Raw genomic sequence first — 14,727 nt, forward strand, 5'->3', positions numbered from 1 at the left:
ATTCTGGGCACCACAGATGGGTATAAATATTACAAGGGAGTAGATCACATCTGAGTCCAGATCTCAGCCCATGTTTTTAATGGCTCCAGCTTCAGGCTTGGACCCAGGCCTGCAGTGAGCCTGGGGCTCCTGAAGACCCCACGAGTCACTGGCACACATTACCCTGTAGTCAGAGGCAGAAACCCATCCAGGGCAAAAGCAGCTGCTGTCTGTTGAATACCGAACGGGTGCCATGCTCTGCGTCCAGCGCTCTGCAGAGCTTCTCTCCCTGCGCCAGGGGAGGCCAGGCCCCGGCGCTCTGTGATGATAAGGATAATAACAATACTCGCTGCTGTATCTGGAACACCCACCATATGCCAGTCGCCACGCCAGCTGCTTTACGAGCCTGGTGTCCCCAAGCTTGGAGAAATAAAATGCATTCTGCCCGGGTGTAGAGTCTAAAGCTTGCGACTTGCTTGCCCGCCTGAGTTGGCGTGGGTGAGAGTAGAGATGCGCGGTGGCGGGTCCTGCCCCCAAGCAGGGAGAGCTGGGGGTTGGTTCCCCAGACCAGATGCTAGCTGCATCTGTGCCTGTCCTGGCAGCCAGCCAGCCTCAGGCCCTCTCTTTGAGTCCTGTCTGAAAGCAGCACTCCCAGGCCTCCTGGGGCCACGAGGGACAGGGCCCTGCCCCGATTGCCAGGCAGGGTGGTGGTGGAGCGAGGCGCCACAGGTCACTCCTGATTAACAGCCCCGTCCCTCTTGCAGCCACTTAGCCCAAAACCCGTTTGTGTGCGACTGCCACTTGAAGTGGCTGGCTGACTACCTCCAGGACAACCCCATCGAGACAAGTGGGGCCCGCTGCAGCAGCCCACGCCGGCTGGCCAACAAGCGCATCAGCCAGATCAAGAGCAAGAAGTTCCGCTGCTCAGGTAATCAGGTTATGGGGGCTGGGCCCCACTTTCTGACTCAGAACACAGCAGCCCCTGAGAGGCCAGTAATCCAATCTAGAGGACAGCGAGCCCTTAATGGCTCCTGGGGAGCATCTTTGCAAATTAAATTGGGGAAATTCAGTTAGCCCACAGAAAACCAATTACCTTATGGATTTAAAATAAAACACACACACACACACACACACACACACAATCAAAGCATGGGGGAGGGGAGGGGGAGGCGGCTTCAGGGCAGACAGAACCCAGGCGGCCTCGGAGCCCCAGAGCTAGGTAAAGCCAGGAGACAGGACAGCCTCTGCACACGTGTCCTTGACAGGAGGGTAACGTTGGATTTTCAGCTTCCAAAGCCTGCTTCCCAAATGGCAGGCAGAGAAATAAATGTAGCCCAGGCCAGGCGGCAGGCTCTCTGTAGTCCAAGTCCCCTGGAAGACGGACTTTGGTACAGCCCTGCGGCCGAGCGCATTACGGGTTTCAAAAACAGGTTCACTGTCCATTCCAAGCTGCACCCTGATGTCGGAGAGGACGGCAGAGACTGGGAAGAAGCACGGCCTCGCTCTCGTGCCAAGTGCTCTAGAAACATTTCTCCCCACTGCACCCAGGAAGGACAGGGACAAATGACAAGGGGAGTCTTTGCCAGTCTTGGAAAGAGAAGTAGCTCTCCTTGACTGAGAACTAGAGGAGCAGGCAGTTAAAATGACTGGCATCCATGTTCTTTTCTACTGGAAAAGATCACTGCCCAGCCTCTGCTCCTGGGGTAGGTGACTGACAGTCGAGGGACCGAGGCGGGTGGTGCGCACAGGCTGGCCTCAGCCAGGGCCCTGCTTCTCCCCCTGCCCTGAGCATCTTCTGGTAATCAGGGAGGGTGCCATCGAGGGAACTGGTCAACAGAGAAGACCAGCAGGCAGCACCACGTTCTTGTCCTTTGAGTCAAGTTCTGTGATCCCAGTCTCCAGGGTGAACTGGAGTTCTTTGATTTTACATTTCTTGGGAGAATCAAATGCCTCAAGAGGGCCTAGAGGCCTCAGGGACGTGGTGGCAGTGTGAAGAGTTGGTACCAACGGGCCTTCCTCAGAATAATGATGTAAATTACCAGATGGACCCTCCGTCTCTGAGGAGCACCATGTTGGATGCTTCCAGTTGATTGGCTCCTTCCGATAGTCCTGTGAGGGCAGCAGGCGGGTCCCTGTGCCAGGGCAGAGGAGTCAAGGGCTCAGAGTGAAAGGGCACCCCAGGCCAAGGCCACAGTCAGCCACCACAGAGGCAGGAGTGGACCCCAGATCTGCTGGCTCTTCCCACTGGCACCCAGCATCTGGGACAGAAGGAGCATTTGAGAAGGAGGTCAACAGCTGCCCCCCCCCCCGACCTCATGGTCCCACTCCACCCTGAACTCTGTCCTTAGGTTCTTTTCTGGGCCCACACATCTTTGGGAAGGAACTTTTGAGGATAGAACTGTCACCTGGTCCTTCCCCAGGGCCTTTCCTCATTCTATTCCTGCCTCCACCTTCCCAGGGCCCCATTAACTGTCTCGGCCAATTAGTAGTAGCCAAGGAGAGGGGCTGTAGAGTCGGGGGAAGAGAGGGACCATCTGCCAACCTCAGTCTCATGAGCGTCCTGTCTATGTCCAAGCCCCTAGGTGACATCAAGCCCCTGGGTGACAGGGCTGGGGTGGAGTAGGCCAGGGTCTGAGGATGGCCCCTCCCACAGCCTTGGGAAGGACCTAGGAATGGCTGTGGGTGGGGATTGGGGACAGCAAGTTAGGGATGGCAGGTACAGAAAGAGCTAGGAGGAGAAAAAGGAAGAGAAAGGGGACCTAGAACAACAAGGCTCACTCCTGCGTCTGCCCGCCTGTCTGCCTTCCTGCCTTTGCATTCGCAGGGTCCTGGCTCCTCTCCTGTGTGGGTGGGGGGGACTGTAAACAGACACAGACAGGGAGAGGGGACAGGGTTCTCTGTTGACCTTGACTAAAATATTATTATTTCTTTAAAAAACAACACTACACAGAAAGCTTCTCCCTACAGGGTAGAGATGTTTGTAGCCATGGCGAGCTTGACGTCTAGCATGACATGTGCTTTTATGTTGCATAGCTACAAGGAAGAGGTAGTGAGAGCTGCCGCTGAGCTCCAAGGGCCTGGGCTTTGAGAAACACCAGGACCCAGTCCTGCCCTGGCCCTGGGGGAGGCAGAAACCATGGACCTAAAGCTCTGTGTTTCCAGGAAGCTCCAGCAGGAGGAAGCAGGGCAGGTGACACATAGTGGAGTTGACAGATAATAACTCTGCTTTTTACTTTCCCCTAAAAACACCCCCTTGAAAAGACAGCTGATGTAATTAGCAGCCAATTTGAAGGCTGCTCCTGCCGCACTTAAAGCCCTCCTTAGCAGGGCGTCTGGTTCCCCAGCTGCTGGGCTCTGCCTCTCTGTATCAGCTACAGCCTTCGCCCTGGGCAGGAGATCGGGGTGGGTGCTGTCGACTGGGGCAATCTGACCATCAGATTAAGTCCTGCACAGGCACTGTCTGGCTGCACAACCCTCGCCCATCCTGGGAGCACTTGCCAGTTGAAGGAGCTGTCTGTCTTGCTCCCTGCTTTGTGTGAGAAGAAGCTCTCATGATGGAAAGTGCAGGCTGGGGTGTGGCTCGGGCAGAACATTGCCTTGACGGGCAAGGCCATGGGCCCAGCACCAAAAGAGAGGGAGAGAGAGAGAGAAGAAAAGCCCAGAGGGAGGGCATGTGTCCCAAAGTGGCAAACAGCTAGACATCTTAGGGACCTCAAGAACATCTGGTTTGTTCTAAAGATGAGGAAGTTGGGGACCACACAGCTCCAAAGCCCCGTCAAAGGTATAGGGTGTAATTTCAGGGCAAGGTCTGGAACCCAGGATTTCTGATACACTAGGAAGACTCTTGATAGTATATTTCCAGGTCCCTTCATTTCCTTTTGGAGGAGGAAGCCAAATACAAGGAAAGGGAGATTTTAGGGCGGGGTGCATGAATGGGGTAGATTTCCCCTGCCCCAATACTGATCAAACTCCAAGACAAAATCTGAGAAGCAGAGTGTCCACAGAGCCCGGAAGTGTGTAGGTCAACATGGTGTGAAGTCCAGATTACAGATGCAAGGGCTTAGAAAGGCAGAGGGGCTGGCTCTGGCTGAGGAGGCCTCTTTCTAACTGGCCCACCATTGTAGACCACCTCTGCCCTGTCAAGGTGCTGAGAATAGCTTGTCAAGAAACCCAGTCCCCAACACACTGTGGAGGAATGGCGACTGTCCCTCCTGCCCGAGGTTAGGCAGGGAGAGCACCAGAATCATCAGTGTTGACACCTCTCCAGTCCAATGGAGAAGTCCCAGGTCAGCAGGCTCATGAGAAGTTCCCCTGCTCTGCCACAGATGGGAATATAGACTGGGCCCCCTCGTCTGGCTCCTTGGCCTCCAGGATCATAGCTCGCTAGCCTTCCTACCACTGCCATGACTCCCAGCCAAGGAGGAGGCCAGGGAATCCAAAAGGACCCTAGAATCAGGTGTTTTGCCCTCCAGCTGAGTGACTGGTTCCCCCATCCTCCCTTCTCTTGGTTTGAGAGGCCCTTTTGTCAGTCAGGAGCCACTCTCCATTCACCTGCCACTATCTCTGTGACAGTTGGTGCCTCAGACCATGGTGATTGTAGTTTTCTTGGTGCCAAACTCAAGGCCCCATTGGCTTCCCATCTCTCTGGGTCGGAAGATGTGTCTCCTTTGATACCCATACCTCCTCCACCAAACCCCCAGTGGTATGGAATGCACAGCTGTCAGCCGAGGGCTTCTGGGGACCCTGAGGATGTTGAGGAGACCCTTGAGTAATGGAATGTCACAGGGGCTTTTTCCTGCAGAAGAGCATCTGCTTTGCTAGACCCCCAGGAAATATGGATGTCTCTCTATTTAAGGGATAGTGGACAGCGGATGGCACCACTCGGCCCTGGGGATTGGCCCTGTGTGGCAAAGCTCTCAGAAGATGCTTTGCTAAGTTGATTCTTATCCAATGGTGAGGTGCAGAATGGAGGTCAGATGCTCTGCTCAGGCCCACGATGTGACCACAGCTGTCTGGATGTTCTCCAACCCCTGGGGAGGGGTTCCTTCTGCCCTGATGCCTCTGAGAAGGTGTCTGATGGCTTCCCACCTGTTGTCCTCCTTCCTGCTGTGTGTCCCCTGGGGCGGGGCACAGGGCAGCAGGGCCTTCAGAAGCGTTCCCGTGGAACTCCGCTCCTGGTACTAATCACGCGCAGTGGGGGCCTGCTCCGGCTTCCGCTTCTCCACGCTGCTTCCTCTGAGCGCTCCTGTCCTCTCTCTGATGCTGCTTCCTGACCTTGACTCTGACCAGTGGCCGTGGGGCTTTCCTTTGTGCTTGATCTAACCATGTGGTGGAACGATGGAAACGGAACATGGTTCTGTCAAGCACCGCGGAAAGCACCGCGCTCTCCTGCAGCATGGCCCGCCACCGCCGCCGCCGGACACTCCTCCTCTGCTCTGGACACCACAGCCCACCTGCCAAACCCCTCTCCCCATCTTGACTCAAAAGGGAGGAGGGTGGGAGTCTCTGAGGATTCAGATGCAGCAGGGTGAAATGGGTTTGGAGAAGCACATGGGCCCAACCCACAACCTGCAGCCATATCTCTACCCCAAATGGAGGCACCATCCCCCAAATCTAGTGTAGATGCCAGCCATGGGTAATAGCTAGGTTTGAGCTGTGGCTCATGGGAGAATCCCAGCCCAGGGTCATTTCCCCATGCAGCAGCTAACCCAAAGGGGAGTCCATCCTGCCCATGACCCTTACCACCTCCATTGGAATCCTCTTCATGTGAGATGAGTGTGAGCTTGTGAATGGGTGAAGCTGGCATGAATCTGAGACCTTGAACTTCACCATGGCTCCTTCTAAACTTGACTCCTGCTCCTCATGAACACTTTGGCCCTGATCCCCATTAGACCTCAAGTCCTATCTGTTTCCTTGAACTTCAAGCACAGTTCATGCAGATATGCTGGGCTCCTCGTCTGATGCTCACTCAGGGCCAGGTGAGCTGTGCAGACACCTGCTGACTCTGACCCTAAAGAGGGATCTTCCTGATACATCCTTGACCCAGTGTAAACAAGATTGTGTTGTTGGTTCCTAGTCTCTGTTGCATCCCATGAGACAGAGCTAAGGTAGGACCCACACCCTGGCTTAGACTCAGGAGCTGGGCACTGGGCTCCCATCAAAGTCTAGGACTCTCATCATGTCTCCCTCCGGTTGCCCTGCAGAGCCAGTTCCTACCATTGATGACTAATGGTGCGTCCTGCTCGCCTCTCTGAATTTTTTAACACATACTGGGTGCTTGCAATAGGCCAGGCCTGGTGATGTTTTACATCACCGAGTCCCATTGTACAGGTAAGGCTGTTGAGGCTCAGAGAGGCTGGTTAACTGGCCCCATCACTAAGTAACTGCCTCCATCTGGCTGAGCTCTGCCCCTTTTACCCTCAGCCTTCCTGGCTGAGCACATCCCTGTTACCTTGAATTAGAAAACATTTCAATCCCTGGCTTGAATCCATAGGGAGCTGAAAGTTTTCTCAGACGTTCCCTTCCAAGCTTACATCTGTTATCAGCAGTAACTTGAGTAAGGAGGAATTAAATGGCTCAGCCTCTCCAGCAGGAACATGCCAGGATCTCTCAAGCCTGGGACACCTTTCCTCCCTTATGGAGCGACAATTCTGAGTTCCCTGCCACTGCCCCACCATGCCAGGAGCCAGGCTTGGGTGGTGGATCCATACTGTGCCCTCCCACCAAGCTCATGACCATGAGCTTCTCTGCTTCCATCCCTGGATGCACTCATACTAGATCCAGTGGGGACAGCTTAGGACACCTCACTGCACAACTGCTGGCCAAACTCCTGCTAACCCAGGTAGCGTCTTCCGGCCCCTGGGGTCGGGTCCGGCCCTGCCTGTGCGTGGACGTCTGTGTGCCTACCAACGCTCCTCTGACCCACTCACACTCGCAGCCCCCCTGTCCATACCACTTCCTCTCCAAGCTACTGAAAAGGCCGTCACGCTCCCCCAGTTCCTCTTTCTGCCCTTTTCCTCCTTTTCCTCATTCCACTGATCAGAGGGCTACTGGGGACAGAGGAAAGCCCTGGCCACAGCAGTTGGCAGATCCCTGCTGGTCAGATAATGATGTCCTGGTGACTTCCAATCCACCTGGGACTGCTATTTGCCCCTAATCAGCCCAGCCAATCTATCCAAAGAATAGGAGCTCTTGCTGCCCAGTCCCAGGCCCCTCACAGGTCACATGCGTCCCTCCCAGGAGGGGGCCAGAGGCCGGATTCCTAGTAAAGTCTCGTGCTGTGGACATCCACCTTCACTCCACCCTGTCTATTAAAGCTTCTCTGTGATCACTACCAAGTGTCATCGTCTTGAGCTGCTCACAAAAGGGGAGGAGGGGTGCAGGGGCAGGAGCAGGAACAATGCCAGATGAAGTCAGCACTCCCAGGGCGTACCTCAGCCAGGATTGAGTTTTATGGCCCTTCTCCGAGTCCTCCGAGATCTCTCCTGTCTGAACCGCCCCAAAGAGAGAAGCAGCTGCCTGATTCTGCTGGTTCCCTCCTACTAAGAAGTATTTCTGGCAGTGAAAAATATGCATTGAGATTGAAATTGACTTTTAAAGCTCTGGAAAAGTTAAAAATACTTTTGGGTAGTTATGAGCATTAGGCATAACAAATGGCTCCGAGAAGCCCTGGGTAGTTTCGGTAATGAAATAGGAAGTGATGGAGGTGGCATTTCGGGCTGGCTGGGACTGGGGAACCCACTTTTTTGGTTATGTGCATTACGCCGTTATGAACATTTCTGGCTCCCGTGAAATATCACTCTCCGACCCCCTCATTATTGCAAACCAGGGCAATAACAAAAACAGCAGGGGGAGAAATGCTAGAAAGAGCACATTAGTCCATCGAATCTAATTGCAAAATCATTTCATTAAGATGGGTCAGCGGCTCCACCGAAGAGGTCCGCCATTATAATCTAACTGTACCACTGAGAGCGATTCCCGCTAACCATGGCCGCTCTCACCTTGATTAAAACGAAAATGCACTTAACAGGCGGCTGTCCCGAGCCAGCCAGCCACGTCTTCAGGCTCTTCGTGTTGAAGAGCAAACCGTGTCCCCTCCTGTCTTTCTGCCTGTGATCGGCAGGCAAAGTCCTCAGCTCTGCAAGGATCCCGTTGTAGACACATTGCGAAGGGAAAGCAGACGCACACGTGCAACTCGCCCCTGCACTCCATTGCCACGTGGACCCACCAGCAGGGCATAAGAGCGGGAAGTACCCTGTGGGCCTTGAAAGGGTTCACAAATGAAACTCACCCAACCCGGCCTGCCCATGTGTTGGGGTGAGAATGGCCTGCCCAGGTGTCGGGGTTCAGTGGGACAAGCCACAGGCAGGAGATGCGCATTATACACGGGGCCAGGAAGCCATCTAAATCACAAGGACACGGGCCTCCATTCCGTTCACATGAGCCCGGGGGTAGGAAGCTGGATGAAGTGGGGATGGGGAGAAAGCAGAGGAAGAAGGGAGGACACAGCCAGGTTTCTGGCTCCCTGCTTTCAGAGCAGAGACCACCAGGTTCATCCCCCATCAGCAATTACCACAGGGAGGTAGTAGGAGGGAGGGAACCCCGAGGGAGGGAGACACCTGCCTTCTGCCTGACTGTAGCCCACCGGGGCAGAATCCCACACGCCACCCCCACCACCACGTCCGACTGTGTGTCGTTCCCAGAGGCACAGGATGAAGCTCTGGTCTAAAGGCACTTCTGTGGTGATGCACTGTGCTGGTTCCATGGCCCCTGGCAGCAGCTGATCTGGGTTCATCCCTTCGCCATGCACATAGTACCCTGTAGGCCTCAGTCTCCTCATCTATAAAATGGAACCTCGGGATATTGCAGGGCTTCCATGGGATCACCCAAGCTCAGAGAAGACTGCCTGGCTCTGGCCAAGTAGCAGCTCGTAGATCAGCCCCCTGACGTCAGTGGCCTGTGGCATGCCAGGTGGCAGAGAAGGGAGCAGAAGTAGAACCACAAGCACCCACACTCCACCTGCCTCCCCCAGAGAGGCTCCACTTCCTGGATCCTGCTCTCAGCCTCATACCAACCCGGGTGAGGCAGGAGCAGCTATTTGATTGCACTTCACCTGTGGAGAGGCTCAGGCTAATTCACAGCAAAGCCTGGCCAAGCTGATGCCCTCTGCTGCTGAAACCTGCAGACTACTAGCGCCCCATAAGGTCACAGATAAGATCACCAAGGTATCGCTCAGCTGGCTCTGCCAACAAGCCACATCCACACTCTGAGACGCTTCAGAAATGCACATGGGACACTCGGGTGCTGGAGGCATCCCAAATGCATGGGCCCATGTGGACCAAGTCCCTGTTTGCCTAGCTTGGTGCTAATGCAACATGTGGAGTGAGAGAATGAAAAGACCTGGCCAGCAAGGAACTACCGTCTGATAGGAGAACAGGAGACCCCCATTACCGCCAGCATAATTCATGTGCTCACTGAGGTCTGCCGGCTGCTCCCCAGGGCACCTCTCAGAGACATCAGATTGTCAGTCTCCTTGCCATTGCTGTATGACATTGAGAGAAATGCAATTTTGAAAAAATAAATCTTAGCTCCAACTTTTAACTCATGGGAACTGCCCTTGCACTATAGTTAAATAGGACTTAGTCTCTAAGACAGAGGTCAGAGCCGACCCTCAAATGCTTATTTCACAATGTTTCAAACTTGAATTCAATACCAATATTTTTTAAATACCTGGTTTCTCTTGAGGAAAAAATTAAATAAAAAGGAAAAGAAACACTGGGCAACTCAGAGCCAAATTCCTAATCATGAGCGTCGTGGGCTCCAAACCCCCACCTGCCTAACCCTCATCACTGTCTTGCCAGTACTGAGGCCCTATGTCAGTGGTCACTTAGGACCACAGGTTTGTCTTCCTCTGTTCATTTCATTATTGTCAAGCCCCAAAAGACAACTGAGTTTGCACGTCTTCCCTTGCCTTATTCCCAGCCCTGAGGGAGCCCCACAGAAGCCCTAGCAAAATCTCTTCCGCTTGGGTCATGAGGAACAGTTAGAGCTTCTGTGGGTGGTAGGCTTCATGGAGCAGGGAGCCTCCCTCAAACTGGAGGCTGGATTCTCTACCCATGCAGCCTGCGGTATTTCTCTGAGCAGAAGGTCCATGACTTTCTTCAGCTTCTCAGACAGGTCCCTGGCCCACAAAAGCATAAGAGCCCCGGATCTTGAGCCTGGTTTCCCTAAGGATGAAAGAGATGAGTGACAAAGATCACAGGAAAAGTGGCAGGGACGGGGCAGGGCGCCCTGCGGTGCCCACCAACGACGGTGATGCCGTGTCTGTTGTGTGATCCCCACATGCACCTCAACTCATGGGGCTGGTTTGTCTCCCCTCCCCCACTATGGACAACCTCAGGCCCTCTGCAAGGGAACCCATGATGCTGACGCCCCTCTTTGGCCCCGCCCAGGCTCCGAGGACTACCGCAGCCGGTTGAGCAGTGAGTGCTTCATGGACCTCGTGTGCCCGGAGAAGTGCCGCTGTGAGGGCACCATTGTGGACTGCTCCAACCAGAAGCTGGCCCGCATCCCGAGCCACATCCCGGAATACGCCACCGACCTGTAAGTCCCACCTTGCGTGTAAACATCCTCCCTTTCCCCTCGCACCCCAGTCACCCTCCACCAGCCCGGGGGGGGGTCTCCTGGAGGTGGCCCCCTCTGGCTTAGTTGCAGGGCCACTTCTTGGGCATCCTCTGCATAACAGGCCAAGGCAGACACCTGGCCATGCACAGACGGCTCGCTCTCAATCAGGAAGATCCATTTATTCGTTCTATAAATGCATCCTGAGCACTCAGGGGAAGCCAGGCCCCGTGCTGGTCTCATCTATGATGCCCAGGTCCATCTTCAGTGACCAGAGCAGGCAGACAGCCTCTGCTGGCCCTGGGGAGCTGATAATGCCACCAGGAAGATTGGGATTAAACTAAAAACTGTAATAAAGCAAGAAAACTACTAGAATGATTAGATATAGCTGACCTTCCTGTTTGCCATGCTACTGAAGGGCTATATTGGTTTATCAAAAAAAAAGGAAGAGCTCAAATTCATACCTTAGTAAGGCAAAGGTGAAGCCCATGGGGCTGAGGGACCTGAGCCTGACACCTGCTCCCTGCAGTCTTCCTGAAATCGGCCAGCTGCTTCTCGTGTCTGAGGCCGTTTCCTAGCTCTAGAACGAGGGCATCCACTGGGAAGAGTAAGAAGGAAAGGAGCACAGAGTTTCATCTTGAGTCCTTTCCCAGGGCAGGCCCTGGGTAAATAGTGAAGGCAGGGCTGGGATCATGTCATTCTCTTTGACTTCTGGAATCCCCACAGGACGAAGAAGGTCCAGCCTCGCTGCTCACCGCTCTCCCTGAGCCAGTAGGAAGGTTGGGCATGGAGCCTCAGGGCTGCCCGCATTTACAGTGCTCAGGAAGGTGCTGAGCAGCTTGGTGAGGTGCTGTAAAAGCCTCCCAGTGTGTTCTAGGTTGCCACTGGTACCCACAAAATGAAGGTTCCCACAAAATGAAGGTACCCACAAAATGAAGGCAGACACTTGGCAATTGAATATTCTCATGGATGCCTATGAGAATATTCCAGAAGGCCTCTCCACCCAGGTTGAAGGGGTTTCCTGCAGGGGAGGAGGCCTTCAGTATGCTCCCTCTCCTGCCGTGCTCTGCGGCTGCCCAGTTGCCAAGTCCCATGGCTCTGGGGGCCCAGTCAAAGCCATGCAGGGAGCCGAGCAGAGGGCGTGAAGGAGGCGCCTCACCCCAGCTGACCCACCCTCTCGCCCTCTTGCTTCCCTGCAGGCGACTGAATGACAACGAGATATCTGTTCTAGAGGCCACGGGCATCTTCAAGAAGTTGCCGAACCTGCGGAAAATGTAAGTGAACTTCAGGAGCCGGGCATCCACCACCCTCCCTGGCCAAGGTCTTGTTCAGACAGAGCAGAAGCCAGGGCGCTGGGGCCCCTCGCCCGCTGCAGCCCCTCCCAGCCTCCTGCTGACCCCGGCCATGGCCTGTGCTGGGCTACAGGACAGACACACACGGCCAAAATGAAATGTGGCTGTGTCTCATGGTCACACGCTGCCATAAGCGTGCGCCCACAGCATCCCTGACCCCACTGCCCCTCTGCTCAGCCCTACCTCACCCCCACTACCCCAAGAGCTGGGCCCCGGGTGAGGACCAGCGATGGAGTGTGGCATCCCGGCACAGCCACTCGCCATTCTGACAAGTGGACAGCTCGCGCCCGGCTGGTAGGTGGAGTCGAGGTGTCTCCATCTCCAGGCACATGGTGGGAAGGCTGTCAGCTGTGCTCACACTGGTTTTTAGTCTGGGGGTCCCTGGGTCTGACCAGAGCCTGGGCTCAGTCAGAGGACACGTTTTATTTGCTTCTCTGTTATACCCTTTCCCTGCCTAAGTGGGGCCAAGTCACAAAGGTAACAAAAAACAACACGGCCATGCTGTTAGGGTACCTATTCTGAGCCTGTCGGACATGCATTGGTCATTTTGTCCTTACTCACCCATTTTGTGCTAGCTTCACAGTCCCCTTCATATAGGTCATGGAACTGCGGTTCAGAGAGATCCAGTGACTTCTCTAAGACCACACATCAAACACATATCAGAACTGGTACTTAAATTTGGATCCACCTACAGTCACACTAGTGTGAGTTTGGGCTTCCTTCCCTCCTCCTCCCTTCCTGGGTGCCCCAGCAGAGGAAGGCAGCACAGACATGGTCTCTGCTGTCTGATTCCAAGGCTGTCTTCCCTTTGACACCCTTTTTCCCCATCCCCTATTCCATCTCCCTTGGCCCCAGAATTTGGGTCTGTTTCCAAAGCAAGGGAAATACAGTCCGTCCTCATTATTCAGAGTACATATTTGCAAACCCACCTGCTGGCTAGAATTTATGTAGCTCCACAATCGAGACTGTTCCTGCTTTCAAGGCCACTCTTGGCCATGCACGGAGTCCACTGCAGGGGAGAACTCAGTCACCCTACACACGTTCCCCGCTGATGTCGAAAGCTGGTGCGCCAGCTGTGTTCAGCCCTCGTGTTGTAAACAAGTGTCCCTTTGCGGGTTATTCAGGGCCACATAATTTGCAAGTTTATGCTCAGCCTGAGAAGCCTGTGCTGGGCCTGGGGAGGAAATGCGTGTGTTGGGGAACGTCTTCCGTTCAGGCAGGAGACACGTTGCTGCGGGCTGCTAGTTCAATGTTAATGAATCAATAACATATTAAATAAGGTGTCTTTAAGCAGAAACACTCATGAAGCAAGTCTCCTATTGATGAGTTGATGAAATGCCGTGGGCAAGGCCTCCTAGGACCTGACCCTGTGTTTCCCCGGGAGCCACAGCTCTGTGTTTGCTAATTCAGAGGACCTGGTGACTTTGCAGAATGTGACTGCCATTCATAATGGGAATTGGCTATGACTCCTTATTGTTTTCCTGTTCTCTGTGCCCCACCCGTCGGCACCCTGTGGACAGGGAGGACAGACCCCTCCTAGGCCCTGGGCAGCGTCACATCTCATTGGTGCTGCTCTGGCCCCTCCTCTCCCTGCCCACAATACCACCCTGGCCACAGCCCCAGGAACTGGTCTGTACCTGTGGGCAATGCAGAGCACTCTGAGTTGTCACTGTGGTCCAGCACTCCACGGACCTCGGGGACCCAGCCAAATAGCACCCATCACCTGCCAGGAGATGTCCTTCCCAGTTCATACCAGGGATGCGTGCTTGTTTTGACCTTGAGGCAGAAGCTTACCCACCTATGGATTTGATGCTAGGAGAGTCGGGACAGCCCAGTGCCTGGCGAACAGGAGCAGACAGCCTTCACTTCTGCAGAGAAACACACATTCTCCCGGTTCAGGTGTGACTCCCCTTCTTTGTGCCTCCCTCAGACAGATGCTAGGGATGAAGCGTAGAGAGCCGACTTCTGCACCACGGGAGACACTCGCACAAACACATGAGGGGCTGCTGGCCCCAGTCTCAGCAACCCAGCAGCAAAAGGGAGGAGTGGGGACTGTGACAAATGTAGGCCCAGCTCTCATCCAAAGGGGCAAGGCTCATCCCCTTATTTGCCACACTGGAATGAAGGTCAGGCCTGCCAAATGTCCCCACTTCTGAAGAGCATCTAGATGCTGGGGAGAACCTGCAGGCAGACCTGTTTTCCCTGTGGCTTCAGCTTGGACCTTCTCCAGCTGTGTGACCAGGGGACTGTCCTTAGCCTTTGTAGGCCTTAGTTTTATTAGCATTTGTATAATAGAAATAAATTCACCTTACTTGCAAGTTATGATGGGGATCAGAAGTGAATACGGGGCTGGGTGTGCGGCTCAGAGAGAGGTGTAGGAGATGGAGGGGCAGCAGCGTAGCTGATCAGACATTTTAACAGGGAGGAGCTAGGGAGCGAGACTGACTGAGGTCCATCGTCATATTGTTACATGTACCGATATTACAAGTGCGTACAAAAATCTCACTGCTAGATACAGGTATGATGCACAGATTTAAAAATTAAAATAAAAATAATTAATTTAAAAACTAAAACCAGAACTCAGACACTTTCAGGAGCCTGGAAAGTGGGACACATATGGAGCATGGCTGGACAGAGTCATGATGATAGCAATAATGACAGGTGGCAGTGGCTCTTCTCAGGTGCTTTACTCAGTGCTAGATGCTACTGACATTATCTCCTTTAACTCTCCGGAGAAAAACTTTGATATCACTTCATTTCACAAGTGAAGAAGCTG

General features: G+C 54.1%; 1 protein-coding gene across 1 annotated transcript in view; it reads left to right on the top strand.

The window, feature by feature from the left end:
* The window catches only part of SLIT3 (slit guidance ligand 3), a 575,787-nt gene that overhangs the window by 487,462 nt on the left and 73,598 nt on the right, over window positions 1–14,727 (top strand). The window contains exons 14-16 of the mRNA XM_081292656.1: window positions 744–907; window positions 10,431–10,581; window positions 11,799–11,873. Of these exons, the coding sequence (XP_081148782.1) occupies window positions 744–907; window positions 10,431–10,581; window positions 11,799–11,873 (390 nt within the window). The remainder of the gene's footprint in view (window positions 1–743; window positions 908–10,430; window positions 10,582–11,798; window positions 11,874–14,727) is intronic.

The sequence above is a fragment of the Spermophilus citellus genome, assembly GCF_964194105.1.
Source record: "Spermophilus citellus genome assembly, chromosome: 1".
Classification (NCBI taxonomy): domain Eukaryota; kingdom Metazoa; phylum Chordata; class Mammalia; order Rodentia; family Sciuridae; genus Spermophilus; species Spermophilus citellus.